The sequence below is a fragment of the Lygodium microphyllum genome, chromosome 15 (assembly GCF_053477565.2).
Source record: "Lygodium microphyllum isolate KBCC chromosome 15, Lygodium_microphyllum_v1.1.10, whole genome shotgun sequence".
Classification (NCBI taxonomy): domain Eukaryota; kingdom Viridiplantae; phylum Streptophyta; class Polypodiopsida; order Schizaeales; family Lygodiaceae; genus Lygodium; species Lygodium microphyllum.
Genome location: NC_141149.1, coordinates 143,906,088 through 143,925,571, shown reverse-complemented (window position 1 = coordinate 143,925,571; position 19,484 = coordinate 143,906,088). Strand labels below are relative to the sequence as shown.

General features: G+C 45.2%; 1 protein-coding gene across 3 annotated transcripts in view; it reads right to left on the bottom strand.

Moving 5' to 3' along the window:
• The window catches only part of LOC148025172 (diacylglycerol kinase 5-like), a 154,318-nt gene that overhangs the window by 63,067 nt on the left and 71,767 nt on the right, over positions 1–19,484 (bottom strand). For all 3 annotated transcript variants that reach the window (XM_087694937.1, XM_087694938.1, XM_087694935.1), the window contains one exon: positions 9,136–9,184. In XM_087694937.1, coding sequence (XP_087551063.1) covers positions 9,136–9,184 — 49 coding nt within the window. The remainder of the gene's footprint in view (positions 1–9,135; positions 9,185–19,484) is intronic.

The following is a 19,484-nucleotide window of genomic DNA, read 5'->3' as shown; positions in this document are numbered from 1 at the left end:
TGCTGCTGATGAGTTGTTGTCTTGCTTCCTTGCTGATGATGAGGTGAGTGGTAGAGGTAGATGAGACAAGTCTGACATCAAAATTTAGGGGAACCCCCTATTTCTTTTAGGAGGGTGAGAACTGAGCAAGAAGTTCGAATGTTTGAATGGGCTGTTTGGGTCAGTGTTTTATGCTGGACAGGAACATCAGACACCAACTGTATGGAAACATACTAGTACAGTCATACAGTACAGCTCATACAAATCTATTCCATATGCAAACAAAATGGAACTAGGAAGATCAAGCTGCAACTTCTCAGTCCAACTTGGATGCTTCCTGTTCCTTGTCACTGTGTCATGTCATGGAATGAATCCTAATCTTATGTATTGGTTTGGCATGTCCATTCCTAATCTCCTATACAATGACTTTGATTCTCCTCCCAGAGATAATATAGCTGGTGGGGATGCTCCTATCTTATGGTAGTAGAGTGACATTCCTCGTATGTTCCAAGGCTAGAGAGAGATACAAAGAGTGGTGGTGGGGCCATGCTTATGCTTCACATCCGATATGATGCCATCATAGACCGATAGTTTGTGGATTCATACATGTATCACTTTCTAGCACTTATCAAACCCTATGAGCTGGCTTAACTCTAGGGCCATATGGATGAGATGGCACTTGGTAATCTAGCCCATGTATTGTATTCACATGGCACATTAGCAAGATTGTGTTGAAGGCAATGGATCTCTACTTCATGGTGAGCTGCTAAGGTATGCATAACAGGCCAAATAGAGAGATTAAATGTTGCTACTCTCCCACGATCAAGGTTGAGGATTATCAACATCGATTGGACGGCTATTCCAATGCACATCTGGCATCAGCTAGTGCTGGAGTAGCCATGGTGTATCTAGTGGCATGTGGACATATGACGTGATGTTGTCAGGTTTATGGTGGATGTGGTGGTATGGGACATGCTAGACGTGCCCAAGCTTGCAGATCATTATTCTTTGATTTCATTGCACTAGCCACCAATGATCTGGTAGAGCTGGTTAGCTTTTGGTATTCTGTATATCACCGGCTTGTATGGCCTTATACTTGTATTTTGGTTTGCGCATCCACTTTGATCATTTGGGGTCACCTATATGTATACTAGGAAAACAACTATGAAGAGACAAAGCACAATAAATGGCCAGCCTAAGAACAGAGTAGGATAGAGTGAGAAGCACAAGGCACATTGCTCAAGGCAAGAAGGAGCAGGAGACTCTCACGAAATAGCAGAGGCAAGCGAGGTTGCAAGAAGGAGAGAAAGGATTGTCATGAGCAGAACGAAAGATCAATTAGACATGATTGTCACGACCTTATACTTGTTTCTTCAATTCACAAAGGCAATTTCTTTTTCTCTGCTCTAGATCCATAAGCCTACGTGGCTTAAGGCTTACAACTAGGATATAAAAGGTTATTAGACTTAAATTACCCAAATGACACAACAGTATATGTAAAGAAAGCAATTGTGATTTAAAAGGTTCCGATTAGCCCTTCATATTTATTGCACCATAGCAGGAATGAACCTTTCTTTCAAAAGCAAAAACAACTTTGTGCAAGTCAATTGCAAAGGACATGAATATGCTGGCATGGATTAGCTGGCCTGCCCAATCGCCACAATCCATTTCCACTTCATTTTCAAATTTTATTATTGATGCTATAGCCTATTACTATCCTTTTATTTATAGGCCCAAAATCTAGCATTGATTGGGGACTAGTACATACACCTAGGCTTCATGTCGAAGAGCATAGTATAAGTCAACTTGGTGCCCAAGGTTTCAACAAGGCCTAGATATTTATTATAACATCAGCTCAAAAGTTTGTTCTGGTCTGGATTCCATTTGCCAAAGGCTAATCTACTGCAGCCTTCCATGCCCTTCTCTTGCTAAAACAAATGGTATATCATATTTTTCTAAGTTGTAGCCTAGTACATTGCTTCGATCAGTGCCTTTTGGCATCTTGCACAATTCCATTCTGCCACCAAGTCTGCAAACCCTTAATGTCAAGGTCAAACAAATTGCAAAATTCCCAAGCTAACATGGCATGGAAACTATTATTCAGCACCATTGATCCACACCATCAAAGTCAAGCCCCTTTGTGCAAGATGGCAGTCAGAGGTCTAACTCCAAGTGGGTGAACCAGGAAGCTCCTTCTCAAACAAGTCTTCAAACATACATACATATGTGTGTACATATTGTCGAGGTCCCTTCTCCTCCATTTTGCCAACAATGCTTTGCCGCTCTACCATCCTTTGCATCCCCTTGAGAGTTGGCAAACACATCATGCAGAACTAGTTTAGGAGTTCCCATGCAGCCTCCGAGAAAATTGACATAAAGCTATCATCTCAGATGGCCACGTCAAAAGGTTTCTTTTTTTTTTTTGCAAGTAAAATGTGGCTGATTATATTACTCAAAAAAGCTGATTACAACGGAGTGCTCATGCTCGACAAACTAGCTCGAGCTGATGAAAGTCACAAATACATCATGTATACAAGCCTCTAAAGGTGGTCTAGGGGGGATGGGGGCAAGAAGCCATGGAGCCCCCGGGGGGTATATTGCCATCTAGGGCTGTCTGCCTGCACCACAAAAAATAGGTCTTGGCCGCCCCAAGTGCGCATGAAATGACCTTGAAGCTCCTGGCGAGCCCTAGATTCGCCCTACACCTGATCCCATCGGCTATGGAGGGAGTGGATGATGGAGGTCCAAAGCTCTACTAAGGTTGCCTGTACTGAAAGTCTCTCTCCACCGAAAGTCTCCTATCACCGCACTTTCCAAATATGCCACCCAGTAAGACTCCCTATGATCTCCCATACCTTAGAGCGGTTTGTTGTAGGCTCCAGTACCTGCCGGATGGGTAGAGCTTCCAAACCGACCATTGCGCACGACCCTGCCTCGATAATGAATATCGTGTCCTGCATCCTGGCCTCATACAAAAGGTGACGGCCCTAGCTGATTGCCTGCCAGCAAAAAGCTCCCAATGAGATACATCCAAGGCAGGGTGCTATAAGGCGAAGGATGCGGCATGCTCCTCTCCACACGAGCTGGGCCGCCTCACACAACCAAAGGCAGTGCTTTGGGGTTTCCAGAGGCTGTTGTGTGCAACCCTTACAACCTCCCTCCTTCTGCATCTCAGCAAGTAAACTTCCCACCACCAACCCTCCATATGCCACCAACCATAAGAAATATGATACCCTCCTCAGCCTCCAACTATCCCATAGGTGACACTAGAAGGTCCGTCGGAAGGCTCAGTGATGCTGTGCTCCGCCCAGTGCCTGCTACGTGACAACACCGACTCCATATCCTCCTACATCAATACGTGTCTGCCAATCCTGGCAGTGTACTCCAGGAACCTCGATGGCTTCTTAGCGACCGCAGTGGCCGGCCATAGCCACTCTCTCGGATCCCACTCCAGCTCATCAAGTGGCCTGCCCTCACAGATCCAAAGGCGCCACACCCTAAGCTCCATCCACAAGACAAAAGGGTCCAGCCGCCATCTCTTCCCCTGCAAGCCGATCACCCGGAGCCTCCTCCATGAAAGGACAGCTATCCCCTCATCCTGCTACCCTCTGTCAAGAGCCAGACGCCCCCCCCCCCCCCTATACGGTGAAGAAAGACCCATGTGGAGCACCACCCACTCTACCTGCCACCTGTAGGGGGATGCCTACTAGTGAAAACCTAGCGGCCCATACCTATCCGAACTCTATCGGCTCTCGTATCCGGGGAGCAAGCCACTCCTGAGGTATTGCTACGGCTATCTCCCTTCTCCTCAACTCCGCTCCTCTCTAGTAGCCTGATACTCGCTGCAGCACCTCCTCGTCCACCATCCTGTATACCTCCCGCCATGACTAGATGGTACGAGCCGGGCTAGCCTCCCAACCAGCCCACTGGATATGGGGACGCTCGCCAATCTGTGCCCCTTCCCGATCTCTGACCTGGGGGTTCAAGACCACTGGCTAACGGTCTATCTCCTCGTAGCAGCCTCGGGGGCTCTGGATTAGGGCCGTACGAAGGCCTTACCACACACGAAGCAAGCTACGTAAGAAAGGTGATCTAGGGGGGTGTGTGGGGGGGGCGTGATCTGGGCTGATGTGAGGATCCATCTCAAGGACAACCTCCACTCACCACCAACCCTCGGTCTACAATCGTGAAGACCCTACTGCAATAGAACCTTCCAGGTCTGCCCTCCTGGTGTGAGGCTGCCAAAAATTAGCTTGCCTAAGAGGGCCATACTTTGATACTCTGGGTCTATGATCCCAAGCCCTCCCTCTGACCGATGTCGTACGATGGTAGCCCACGCCACCTTAGCCCTCGAATCCTTGAAACCATCTAACCCGGACGGAAGGAAATTCCGCATTCCGCAAGATGAGGAGAAGTACCACCACGAGACGATATACCAGGCCCTCACTAGGAGGACCTAGTTAACCACCAGGGCCCAGCCTGCTAGTGAGAGGTGAGTCGTGCTCCAATAGGTCAGCTTCCTACGAATAGAATCGAGGACTGGGAGAAGCTACAGGGCGGGAGTGATGTCGAGTCCCACCTTGAACCCTAGGTAAGGGACAGTCTGCCCTCTGCTCACCTATCTAAATCCTAGGTGGACGCCCCACTCCGTGTTAAAGTCCAGGTCTGTGAGAAAACCAACCGAGTTTCGCCAATTGATTTTCACTCACGATGTAGAACAGAACACCTCAAGAGCCAGCCTCACTCTCTCCAGCATCAACTCATCGGCCTCTATATAGAGTGTTGTATCATCTGCATACTCTGAGTCTAGCAACTCAATTTCCTCTCTCACTGGAAGTCGGAGGCCATGTAATCCGCTCACACATAACCTGAGGAAGTGAGACATTGCCTGTGCAAAGAGTACGAACAGGTACGGGGCCAGGGGGCAGCCCTACCGAACCGATCTCTCCAATTGAAACTCCTCCCCTCACCTACCGCCTATGAGAAGCCTGCTGGTGGCGGATCTCCTAAGTGCGGAGACCCCAAGGATCCAAGCCTACAGGAAACCCAACCTCACCATGGTTCCCTCTAGGAAATCCCAATCCACCCTGTCATAAGTTTTCTCGAAGTCCAAGAGTAGTATGGCCAATCTCTACCCGCTGTGCTAAGCCCACTCTATCGCCTCAAAGAAGGTGAATACATTGTCTAGGATGCTCCTATCCTGGGCAAAGCCTATCTGTGTGTCATGAATGATGTCTGGAAGCACGGGCTGTAGTCACCTACTAATCATCTTTGCCAGTGCCTTACAGGCCGCTGACAATAAGGTGATCGGTCTCCATTGGGAAAGCTCCAACCGATCTTCCCCTTTGGAGAGAAGCCTGATAAGGCTTGCCGAAAGACTCCCTCGCATCTGTCCTGAGGTCAAAATGTCTTGGGAGGCCATCAATAAGGGGTCCTTCACCACCTCCAAGTACGTGGTGAAGGCCTTAGAGAGGCCATCCTCTCCCGGGCTGTGTGTGGAAAGCCTCCTCTAGTTCCTTCTCTATGAAACGAGCTAGGAGGGAGCGTCCCATCTCCTTTGTGACGAGAGACAACATGTGATCCCAGACCTACTGTCTCCAACGCTATCCTCTGGCTGAGGCTGTCCCTTGCTGGAAGAGACATCTGTAATAGTCAGTGGCAATCTCCATCACCTCGGCTGAGCTAGAGCGAATCCTCCCATACTGATCCCGAAGGCTGCGTATTTGCTCTCCTGAGGTGCGGGGCTAGTGTGCTTAAAAGAACTCCCTGCACATCGTGTCCCCCTTCCACGCCCTGAAGGCTGCTGAGGTGTGGAATGAGAACTCCGAGAGCCTGTCCTCTAGGCCAGCGATGGATCCTCGTGCTGCGCACCTCCTATGCGTCGAGAATGGGATCCCGTGTGTCTCCTGTAGTAATCTCTGCGTAGCTGCTAGGTCCCACCGGAGTGCTCTCTCCTCCTCCCAACACTACTGCTTGGCCTGTAGGGCTGCCTCCTGGGGAAGATACTACTCGACACGGCTAGGACCTCTGCAAACTCCTCTACAATCTAATCTCTCCTGCTCCACTCCCTCGTCCAAATCTGCTCAATCTGCCTCTTCACCTCCTCTCTCCTGTAGATTGAGTCAAGGATCCGACAGGATCGTGTATGACAGGCGGCAAGGGCAGATGAATTGGTGGCTGTGTGAGGGGGGCAAGACTGCTAGTGCGAGGAGGATGTGGGCGTGTGTGACTCATCACCTCCTCTGCTTGGTTGGGGGGGGAGGGGGGGGATCACATGTACCCGGTGCAGATCGGAGGGGTGCTTGAGAGGAGAGGTGGTGGGGGAAAGAGGATCGAGGCATGGTGGGATGATCAAAGGCGCGTGTTGGGGAGGGCTAGCAGCCCTAGAAGGGGGGGTCGTGGGCCAAGGTTTGTGGGGGATCCATGGGAGGTGGAGGGGTGGGTGTGGGGGTTGTGGGATCTCAATTGACGTAGTCTGTTGCACAAGTGGTGGATGTGGGGGACTGCAGTCCTGCCGGGCAGAGGGGGGCTATGGAGTGCTCTACCAGGGGAGGGGTGTCACTCACCCTCCTGATCCCTGCTGACGAGGTTGTGTCTGAGGAGCTGGCCGCCACCCCCCCTGCCGTCTCCCTCTCTGTCGTCTCTGGACCCGTGTGAAGCAGTCAGTGTCCACCTGCGGGCATGTCGACGGAGTCGCCTTGGCTCCGAAGCGCATGCAAACTGCTGCCTGATGCCCAAAGTCATGGCAGCGCAGACGCTGCCCTGGTGGCCCAGTCACAATGACCTGCTGCCTAAAGGAGTGAACTCCTGCCTCAATCTCTAGGAACTCGGGTATACTCTTTGTGTCTTTCACTGCCACTCGTACCTTTGGAACTCCTCCAGCTGTCACTGCATCCGCAAAAGAGGCAGGAAGAACTGTGCCGAAGAGCCATCCAAAGTCCTCCACTAACTGGCAGTACTCTACCGCCAATCCGGGGAAAAGTAAGGTGACTGGATGTCTGAGAAATTTGTTTTGGAGCGCAAATGTCTCCAATGTGAAACCGCTATACCAGCGAACCATGTGAATAACCCCCTTCGTGGAGGCATAGGGCGAGCTCCCCACTAACTCACGAGTTGTGTCTGCCGCAGAGGTGAGTCGAACCATGAAGAAACCTTGGCCCATGAGGACTACCTCCACAATCTGCGTTGTACCAATGTGCAACGTGGAGTGGAGCCAATCCCACAGTTGGGCCTTCGATGGGGAGCGTCCAACGCCCTAACCAAAGATTGATGTTTCCTTCAACTCCAGCTCTGTGGCACGGACGGCTAATAGCTGTTCCTCAGAGAGGATGATGCGCAAGGTGTTTGACTGGGGGGGCACTCGCAGAATGTGCCGGCGTCTAACCAGGGGTTTCCATTGCGTGTCCCTGCTGGAAACCTACCTATCACGCTGCTGTGCTACCGGGGGGGTGGCGAGTTGCTGCAGGGGGAGGGAACAACTTATGCGTGGGTTGGGGGGGGGGGGGGGGGACGACTATCGAGCGGGAGGGGGAAGACTGACAAGAGGGCGCAAGGCGGCAGTTCAGTCGGAGACGGGGGAGCAGCGACACCATGCGATGGCGGGGAGTATTCTCATACACTAGAGTACTCCAGGTCAAAAGGTTGGAACTGCAGCAGTTTCTGAAAGAGTGTCCTACGTCCAATGGGTGGCTCAAGGTTGACCAGGTGCCGCCAAGAAAGAAATTCATGAAGCCATCCTACTGGAGTGGTTGCCACTGCACAAAACTATCTAGCAGCCAAGAGGCGCCTTCTTAGTGGCTCAAATTTCACATATGAATGTGATGTCTGAAGTTGTTGGAGTTCTTTTATGGGCCCCCCCAAATACTTATTTCATAGTAGGGAACAACCACCATCACCATTAAAAGAGCTGGCTTGGAGGAAAACCAGAGTGATGGGAATGAGAAGGAAGACCCGGAGTGTTGACCCCATGTGACCTATCAGGAGTTGCAGCAATGCTGTTTCTGGAGGTGGAAGGGTTGAGCCACCAAGAAGCTCAAGCAGGATTGAGCCAAGTGGTGTCACATGGTTTTTCTGAAAGCCAGGCGGGTCTCCCTTTTCATGTGGTTGCTTGCTTGCAATGGGCTAGCTATACGTGTCAGGCAGTTCATGTGCAATGTGACTGATTGTGCCAGAGATGCCCAAGCCAGTGCCTAGTGACACAAAGCTTGACTATAGATATGTGATGCAGTGCAATAGTGTGGAGAGGTTCCTGCAGGATCCTAAGCTGGGTAGAAAAGTTCGGGCCTGGGCTGTATCAGCTATGGGTCAAGGTATGCTGAGGCTCCCTAATAGACAGGTTTTGGAACCCATCAAGTTTTGAGAGCCTCACAACAGTTGTCATATCCAAAGGCCCAATGTCAGTTGGTATTCACAGACTTCAGTGGCCACCAGCCTAGCTAAGCTCTGAAGCCTCGTTATCCACAGACTCAAGTGACTTACACCACCAGCAGAAGTTCACAGGGTCACTTCTCTAAGATTGGTACACTCCTATAGACCTTCCAGCAATCAAAGGTTCTTGTTGGGGAATTCATTGTTTATAATTTACAACGTTTATCTTTCTATTAAAAACCAGAAATGGTTACTTCAAATCACATCCCTCACTCTCTGACACAAAAATAACCACATGAAAACTGTAGTCAATGGTTAGTTTGTGAATGCTTTGGATCGGTTCTCAGAATTTACCACTTCAAAAACAAAAACAAAACCTGCATTGTGCTGTCTTCAAAGAGAAAAGACTTCAGATATGACATTGCTTATTATTCAGCTGCTCAAACTTAGGAGATAACTAGGAGATTTCACATTAGCCATCCTCAATAGCAGTACTACTAACCACTCTTTGCAGTCAAAGTCTACTCAGACAGCAGATGATTTCTAACAGAAGCTTTTAACTTTCTACAATGCTTTACTTAATATATAAAAACTAAACACAGATTTCCATTGGGCTTTTTGGTGAGCTGGGTGAATTATATTGCTACAAAAGTGAAAAGTATTAATAACCATGTTGAGATCATGCCTACAGCACAACTGCTACCCAATGAAACTGTTCAGGTCAGAAGCAGGGCCTTTTTGTCATTCCTTACTTTGGTTCCAGGCATGCACACAATCGTGTCATCTTACCCATGCTGAAATAGTTCCAAAATTTTCCAGAGTAGGTCAACCAGCCATCCTGTTTTGAGTACCAGCATGTTGTCAGTGCTGCTTCTGTCTATATATAAATAGCTTGCATTTACCCTTGTCAAAATGCTTCTTTTTCACTTCGAAGCTCAAACACAAATTTAGACCCTCAAAATCAATCTTCTTCAAGAATATGTGATTATATAATCAAGCAATAACTGTGCAACCATGTCATGTGTACATTAGCCTCTCCTCTCTAGCATCTACATTTCTTTGGCCTGAAACACGGTTGCATAACAAGTCAAAAGACAAGGTGAGCAGGTTGAACTTATAAAAACTGTACACATTGTATCTTCATTTGCTGGATCCCTTGAAGATTCCTCTACATAGCACCAAGCTATCCTTTTCTCTTTGAATGCATCCAATGACAACTAAGACCAGATCAGATTTCAAAGTTGCAATCAGTCCCCATATTACCATTTTGAGTTAGGAAAGGACAATATGACCACCCCCTGCAAGTGATCTGAAGATTGAACTTCATTTCATTGCTCAAGCACCGCAAGCCAATGTATGTTTTGTGGTGAAGAAGGTCCTAGAGATACGAATCATTACACCCATCCCCAGCCACTATAAGGCTGAACGCAATGGGCACCGCCACATCACAATGCACTTTGTCTAACATAACCCTTTTTGCCTCACCTAAGTAGCCTTCCAAGGTTTGAGACGGGGAATAAAAGCACTGGTATTCTCCTACCTTAAATATTTTCCTGAAAAGTTTGAAACAGGAAATGAAAACACTAGCATTCTCCTACATGTGATCCAAAGGCATTCTTTTGCTCATTCTAGAATGTGCAAAGACATCTGCAAAAAAACAGAGAAGCCTTCCTCTGACCAAAGAGGGAATTCCAACCTTTTATTCAACAATCAGATTACTTAGATTTCATGTACAAGAAACATTATGGGCATATGCTGGTAGGGAATGTACTAAGCCATCCATGTGGCCCCACTACAGTAAAGAATACATCAAGAAGCTTCAGGATGCTCCTGGGATCCATCATACTCGAAATGTGAAGGGAGATTGGGCCCTTCCCACCCTAGTGTTGTCCTTGTGACTCTATGCCAATTCTCTTACTTGGGTCAAGTTTGATTAGGAGGGGATCCCATAAGCCTTACCTTTTTAATGGTACTAGCCTTTTCTTCCTTGAGCAAAAGTCATTGAAGGGCAGATTTTTTCCCTGTTAAGGCTGACGAATTACTTTAAGTAGTTCATGTTTCCTAATCAACAGGGGGATGGAGACGTAGAGCACCCTGCATCATCAAAATGTGATAATGACAAGAAGAGTTACAGAAGCTTTATGAAGACCCAATCTGCAGAAGATCATAACAAAAGTGAAGAACAAGATAATGTTCCCCTTTTCAAGGATTTGCAACACACGTTTGTGCATGATAGCTTGCAAGTGCTAAAGTGAACAAGATAAGGATGGTCATGCAAATGAGAGAGTTTCCCATTTTGAAGGATTTGGAGCACTACTGGTGCAACTATTGCTTGTTTCATCACAAGAGCTAATCCCAAAAACAGAAGTTATATGCAAAGACTAGCAAACAAACAGTTATATGCAAAAGATAATACCAAAAATACATGCAAAGACTAATAAACATATTCAGATTTCTAAACACACGAGAGTGCAATAGTCTTCAGCTAGAAAAGCCTAGGCACCATAACTGCTGAAAATTTCTCAGCAAGGTAGGCCCAGGGATACAAAGAGTATCAACCAGTTGTTGCAAATGGATACAGCAAACGCAGCATGTACTATATCAAAGAAGCATCAGCAGTACCAAATGACTTAGTAGATGGTTGCTACAGCATCCCCTCTGAAAGAGCAAGAAGTAGAACAAGCTCCAGTATGTGAAAAAAGGCCAAAGCTATGAAGCACAGGGATTTCACTAAAGCCTTAATATTGAATCTCCAGGGCATACGCCCTAGCTGGGTCTTCAAGGCATCCACCGGGAGATGAATCTATCCAAAATCAAAGGAAAATGGTTGGAGACCACATGTTGTGTCTCCACCCACATATTAAGCACCGCCGGAAGGAAAGAATCACATTCACAAACATACATCCTATCCAATCTAGCCCACGTTCCAATATATTGAAGAGAATGAAAAGGTAAAACCTGGCTCTAACAGATGGAGTCAAGACCACAAGTCATGTTTTTATGAAGAGGCCATCAAAGCATCCCATGTCTGCCGTTCAGGACCATCCATTACAGAATGGGGTGAGGTTGCCTGTTTGAGAAACTCACGTGTTAAAATCTCCCATTACAAACCCTTCGCAGGCCAAATTGAGACACTACAAGTCCACCCAAAGCTGCCGCCGATCTCGAGCTGTATTGGGAGCATACACCCCTACCAGCCAAAGAGCCTTCCCCTCGTACATAATCTCCACAATCATAAACCTGCCTTGAGCATCCTTGCAAATCAAAGAAGGTTGCAAGGAAGAGCAAACAACAAACAGGACCCCAAATCTACCAGGTGCACGCTGAAAAATACTGTGAAATCCTCTTATGAATAAGTGGAACAAGCCATAACATGTTGCTTGTGCTCCATTGCACATAACATATCCCATTTGCCAGCAAAAGTAGTCCACATTCTATACATTTTGGTTCCCAACAAGATGCCTTTAATGTTCTATCACGCTATCCTTGTGATAAAATAGAGAAGGGAAAACTATTGCTGCAGTGCTTTCCCTTGGGGTCTGCAGTCTTACCAGCCTGAAATCACTCCATTTCACCGCAAATAACATCTATAAGGTCAGCTCTTTACAAACCAGTGATCGATGCAGCAGAGGAAACTACTATTGTTGAGCACAAAGAGCTTCCCTTGGTGAAAGCAACCTTCCCCGAGAATCAAACCGCAAGGTAGAATCCAGAGAACTCTCCCCTCCTGCTCCAGATGAGGGCGGCAAGGTATAAAATCCCTTTCCCCTTCTCTGAAACGTTTGAGTAACATTCTGTGGGGGGCATGCATAGGAACTAGGCGAGTGTCCTGGCAAGCACCATGCATCACCACTGTTACTCAAGGGATTTCCTTAGAAGCTCGATCACGATAGTAAGGCTGAGATGACTCCACTGGCCTGATATCGCACAAATCCTGAAGTCCTCATTGCTGAGGAAGTGGAAGAGGAGATACAGTTTGCTCCTGAGACAGAGCTTGAGGAGCTTGCAGATGCATATGTCTCTCCTCATTTCAATCCCTACGAAGTTGTGATTGCACATGATCCTAATTACGTTCAAACATAGTGTCCGAATTGTCCACATCTGAAGCACTGCCTTGCAAATGTCCCCCATCTCAGCTCACAAAACAAAGAATGCAACCTAGGGGCTTGAAAAGGTATTTTAGTTGGCGAACTTTACTGGTATCCCATAGTAAAGAAGCATGATTTCGGCTGTGGGAGGCCAAGCGGGGTTCCACCAAGACCTGCCCAAGAGAGCACAGAACCAACGGAAGAAACCTCCAAAGATGCAAAGGAAGTCAACCACTTCCACCCAGGTCCCAAACAAGAAATGCCTATCTAAGTACACCTTGAAATTCTTCCAAGACCCACCATGGAACAACATGAACTAATTGTCCATCCAAAAACAAAGGAATACTTTGCATGATCTCGGCCCGAGCTTGCAAGGTGCAAAAGAGAACCTCAAAGAACCCTTTTGGCCCATTATAAATGTCCTCCACCAGAGGAACATGTACCTGTCCATTTCCATTTTCCTTGAACAAGTCATTACAAGGAGCTAAATCCTCCCTAGGGAGAAGATTAGCATGCTACACAAGATCTAACTACCAATGTAGAAGATACTTGAGTTTGGCTATATGTCCATGGACACATGACAAAGTCAACGACCAAAGCATTCCGGGTGATCCAATTATGCCACCAGCCCCAAAATCTTAAAAAATGGAACAAGACCTTCATATGTGGCTACACTAGGGTGGGATATTTGGCCTTGGCAAAAACCCAATCAAAAGGGTGCAGCAATAGATGAAAAACTGCTTGCCAAATATCTGTTAGAACAGCCCAAATTTTCCTAGCCAAAGGGAAGGAAATAAACCTATGATGCAAAGATTCCACGCTGGTTGTACAAAAAAAGTAGTTGCCATTTGAGGTTAGGTGCTTAGAAAGGGCCGAAATAGGGGAAGCCCACCAATGATCACTCTCCAAAGAAAGACCTTGCATTTGAATGGGGTCTTGTTCAACCATCCTTCAATCACTATCATTTTCCACCAAGCCTTCGATTTATGCATGCCCCAAATAGCATTGGCTTTAGTAACCAGCCAATGCTTGTTCTTAATTAAGAGGATACACCTACCTAGCTGAAGCCTTTTGAAGACAAAGACGACTAGTAATATCCCAATCTTGCCAAGGGAAATCTGAGTCAAGTGCAAGAAAAGGCTGCATAGGCTGCATCAACCTTTCAATCTAGCCCCATAAGTTGTGCTATCCACAAGGAATCCATAAAGGTCTCCTCCTTGTACAGAAAGACATCAAAACCCCCCTGCTCATCAAGGTGGGATCCCCAATAGAAAACAAACCCGAACATGCCATATGATTGACAATCCTCCTATTTCCCATCCCAAGAGAGCAACCATCACACCACCAACAATTCCAACTAAAAGGAATTTCCCTCCAAATGATTCTCTGCAACATGCCAACGTACCTTTTGAAGAACGAGCCTCCAAGAAGAAACCAAATGATTTACCAAAATGGAGGAGGGTGTGGAAAAGTGAGTATCCACATTAAGAATGTGCAACCATGATGCCTATATGCTAGTGTTACCATGTACAATACCTCAGTATTCCAGAAAAAAAGCGAACTTTAAAGACCCAAGCATGATGATCAGTACACATTGCTATGAAGAGTGACCAATGAAGGGCCACCATATAAGTTTATGCATCCAAAATTGCCCCACCACACATGCTTTTCAGGGTGCAGACATGGCACCAAGAAATCTAAGAGATACCTCCATGCAAGGAGTCCTTTTTCCACAACGTAAAACAGATATGTTTGGTGAGTGTATTCAAAGAAGCTGTGTTCCAAGGTAGACTTGGTAAAAAGTAGGTAAGCATGGGTAGCATGATGACCTGGGTTACTTTGAGGTGTACATGAAAGCCCCACGCCCATGTTTTCCAATACATAAATTTTGCCTCCATCTTTCAGGAGATCCATTCCAGCAAGTATTTTGGCCGAACATCAATACCCAAAGGATATCCCAAATGTCTAACAACATTGCCACGGGGCACCATCAGCCCCTGCCATCCTAAGGACTGTATGTCAGATTCAGTCCAACTAAAGAGGGATGATTTTGCAGCATTAACATGCAGACCAAAAACACACTTTAATTTAGAAGGGGTTGTTTGTAACTCTGGGTACCACGCTGAAATTCTCATCATTCTTCTGCACAAACAAATGGTCAGTCTAAGGAAGCAAATTCCATAGTGTTGGATCTTTTGAGGTGCTATGTTTCAAACCACAAGACACAGTGGGAGCAATATTTGTCATTGGTTGAGTTTGCATACAATAATACGATGCATAGTTCCATTGGCAAAGCTCCATTTGAGGTGGTTGAGGGTAGCAAAAAGGTACCACCTATCTTGCAAACTAAGGATAAGATCTTTGAGGCTGATCGTTATGTGGAAAACTTGCATGCAACCTAGGGTATGGGAGCTGATAGATTGACGACCCCCTTTAACTTGATAGTTCCATTGGCAAAGCTCCATTTGAGGTGGTTGAGGGTAACAAGAAGCTACCACCTATCTTGCAGACTAAGGATAAGATCTTTGAGGCTGATCGTTATGTGGAAAACTTGCATGCAACGTAGGGTATGGGAGCTGATAGATTAACGACCCCCTTTAACTTGATAGATTGAGATAAAAGAAATTTCCTAGCTTCCTCACACATTTGCGAAGCTTGTTCAATTATAAAATTCAAAGATGGTTCAACAATAAGCCATTCCAACAAAGGCTATTTTTTACTGAAAATGTATTGGCTCTTGTACCCTATTCAAAGATAAACAATGCGCTCCAAAGATCACAAGAAAAGCAAAAGAGGCCGGTTGATTGCCATAGAGGTGATTTGCAGTTTGCAAAGGGTGATTCTATATAACTACATTTTGAAAAGGCAAGGCTTAAAAAAATAAAAGGAAGAGAGAGATTGTATCCAAAGTTGAGTATGAGATATTATGGGCCCTCCCAAGTGTTGAAAAAATCAGCGATGTGGCATATCAACTGAAATTACCTCCACGTTGGCAAATACACAATGCCTTTCATGTCAATTTGTTGAGGCCTTTTTGTGGTGATGTGGCAAAGGATATATCTACTGAAACTCAGCCTAAGGTTGAGGAGCTAGATGAGATGTTGGTACCCTAGCAAATTTTGGCACATGAGGAAAGAAGGTCAAAGGTAAAGTTTCCAGGATATATTTGGTGAAGTTTCAAAAGAACTATTCACCAATGGATGTGAAGTGGATGGAGGAGGATGACATGGAGGACCCTCGTCAATTGTTGTAACTTTACATAGATGCCTTTTAATTAGAGCTGACTTTGGATCGGACTCAATAAAGTTCAACAGAGCAAGAGTCCAAAGCATTGCCTAATGCTCAAGGGGGAGGTACCAATTCCACTCCGCCACTTTTGGACAGCTATCACATGTAGTGGATCTCGAATGTATTAACATGCATCCAAGGTATTGTCCTAACAGTATGTTTGTCATGGGATCACTACTTTGTACTAGTCACTGTGAGATGTATGAAGATAAGCATGAGTTTTACCCGAGCACTGAAACTATATTTTTGCATCAGTTTATGATCAGTTTGGCATGAGTGTTTGCCTTAGTTTTGAGACAATATTTTGATTAATTTCAGCTCAGTTTTTTATCAATTTTGAGGATAGTTTGTCACCTTTAGGATCGCTTTTCCTTCAATTACTGATCAGTTTTTGCAATCAGTTTGTGATCAGTTTGGAGTCACATTTGCAGCAATTTGTGATTAGTTCTCAGATCAGCAAGTGATCAGTTTATGCTCGGTTTTCAATGTTTTACAGCTGGTTCCATGGACAGCAGTATGTTAATAAATGCCATTGATAGTTTTAGCCATGGTTTATGCTGAATTAATGCTTTTCTAAACTGTTTTTCAGTTTCATGTCATGTATATGTTGGCTGGAAATTCTCAGCAAGTTTTTAGGACATGTGGCATGGATAGACGACAGTGCCCAATGTTGTGATTGTGATGCCCTATGAAAGTTCCATTGCACTATGCTTTTGCTTTGGTACAATGCAGTGCAATCCAAGACGATTGCAAGGATTTCAAGGGGGAGGTCTGTCACAAGGACATGAAATTTTTAGATGCTTTAATTTTGCTTGAATATTTGATTAAGTTATTAATCAAATGTGCAAGGCTCTTAAGCACAGGTGTTGCACATGGCAGTTATATCATGGTAATAACAAGCCAAGGAACCCAAGGATGCAGTGGGTGTCAAAGGTAAAAGTTGTGACAAGTTAGCCACCTGGGGTTTAGTGGTCAATTGGTATTAGTCCCAACCCTAGGACAATTGTTTGGCCAATAAGTGTTGATGGTGACATTAGAGACTAGCATTAATACATTAAATAATGCCAAGGGGCTTTTGGATCAACCAAGGATATTGTGGGATTTTGGCTTGCAATCAATCCATTAGCAATTGAAGCTAAAGAAATACAAAGAGGCCGCCAATTTTGGGGCCAACAAGGTGTCCACTGTCCAAGACTATGAAGGTAAAGTGTGTATCTCTATTTATGTTCATTTACTAATTGTTGTAATTAAGTGCTTGATCAAGAATTACCACCCTATCCAAGAAGGAATGCTAGTTTCAGTGCCTGTCAAGAGAATGGAAAAAGAAACTTGATCATCATATACTGCACATCAAGGGCCATAAAAAATGACACAAAACCTTGAAGTTGCAATGGCTGAAATAGAAATAAGATTCTCATTGATGCCATGCACATAGAGAACATTACGCAATATCAAAGGAGTGCCCAAAACGGAGACAACCTACACATGACCAATGCCTTTAACTACATAAGAGGCATTGTTAGCACACATGACTATACCCCCCTTGGCTACATCAGAGAGAAATAAAAATAATGTCCACCAAGAGGTGATATGCTTAGATGCACCACTGTCGCAATACCAAGTAGAAGCCGCATCAATGATAGAAAATCAAGCATTATGAATAGAAGGATTATACTGACACTAAATGAAAAAAGTATAATTCTTAAACTGAGAATAGTTCACTGCCTCATGTATGACAATAAGACAGGACTCTTCCTTCTTCTTCAAAAGTGAATGGACCAACCTGGAAGGCTATCTTTGCTGGAAAAGGAGTGCAAGTAGAAGGATGACCAAGATGAAAGTTTGCTGATTTTTTACCAGCACCTTTTTTTTAAAACCCTCGATTTGGCTTTTCCACAATAATGAGTGGAAAAGGCATGTTTGGTCGCCATGGTAGCATTGCAGTTGAGATGCCCTTGTTCTTTCTACAACAAAAGAGACACAAACTGGTCAAAATTGTAGGTAACTTCATTGCCCATAGTTACCAACCGCAAAGTGGTAGCAAAACCTTGATATGACTCTAGTAGGCCATTAAGAGTGATAGAAACAAGTTGATTATTTGGAACCTCTTCATCAATATCTAATAGTTATTCAATAAGATATTTGATGCCTAATAGGAATCCATATTACAGCCTTCCGTGCGAAGGTCTTCAAGTTGCTTACATAGATAAGCAATGCACGCTTCATTTTTGCACTTGATATAAATAATGATGCAAGCTTATGCCATGTATCTTTGGCTGTCTCGCATGATCGGATATGTGGAATGATACCTCTCTTCACGGATAAAGTGATTAAGGCATGCACTTCGACGTCACGGCCATCCCATCCAATACTGTCTTTAGTCGGAGGTGTTGTGGAAGAGGAGGATGATTCAACATCATGAGAGCCACCTTGCAATGTGGAAGCGGGAGATGGTGCCGGTGTTGGAGAAGCCCGCCTTTGCTTGGTGCCATTCACAATATGCCATAAATTCTTTGCAACAAGAACATGTTGCATCATGTAAGCCCATATTGGATAATTGGTGTCCATCGAGCTTCGCATCAGCACTAAGCATGCCCAACAAATCATTATTATTGCTGGCCATGAGTGGAAATCAACAGTAGATAATATTTTCCAAGTGAAGAGAGAGAAAAAAATGCCCAAATAATAATAAAGTATTGATAAAAGAGAAGTTGGCTGTCTCAATGAAGTGGAATAATATGAAGAATAATAATTTCTTCTTTTTGTTTTCCCACTAAGGAGAGAGAAAAATATGCATAAAATAATAATTTTCAAAAATAAATATTACCCAATCAAGCCGGCAATCAACAAGAATTTCATGAAGATTCGCCCAACAAATGCGCCACAACAAGATAATTTGTCTTCATTGTCGCAAAAAAATAGGAGCAACGACCAAATACTATGATTTTTTAGCACATTGACGCAAAAGCCCCTAATTTTGAGTGCCTTAGAAGTAGAATTGGACAAAAGCCCCGAATTCGATCTAAACTTTGAAGAGAAATTGAAGAAATTGGATAAAATTATTACCCGGTTAACGTCGAATGTCATGCATCAAGGTGAATTGAGCCTTGATTTTAAATATATTTGATGAATATCAAAGGAGCCTCAAATTTTTTAAAGAAATTGGGGTGAAAATGAGCTCAAATGATAGTTTCTCTAAATAAAACCCTAACCCTAGTGTCAGTTATAGCCTTGGACATTGTATTCTCTATCACTCATTAAAACATTGCCTCTCATTTTGTGATTGAGTTATTATGTGTCAATTAATTCATTCTTTATCTTTATTTTCTTCATGCTTGGGCTAGAGTGGTATGAGAGCCAATTACCTTCATGGCCCTCGCTATTCCTCATAATCATTCACCACCAGCCATTGCCATTGAGCTCCTTGTGCTCGGTTGGTTGTCCTACGAGCCATTGTTGTTGTCTTGGCTCAAGTCTTCTCGACAATTGCACTTTCTGCCGCCATCTTTGCCCGTTCGTTGCCATATGCCACCCGAGACTCTGCTTTGAATTTGCCTTGATTGGTGTGTTGCTTGCTGGCCCACCATCTTGATTGTGTGACCCGCCACTAGCTCGCCTTGGTCCTTGCTTGGCCAAGTTGACATGAGAAACTACCACTTAGGCCAATAGTGGCCTACTTGTCTCTCGTCGACTAGCCAACAGTCACATGGCTGCCCTTGCAACCGCCTTCACCCCGTTAGCTGCCGACAACCGCCCGGTCCT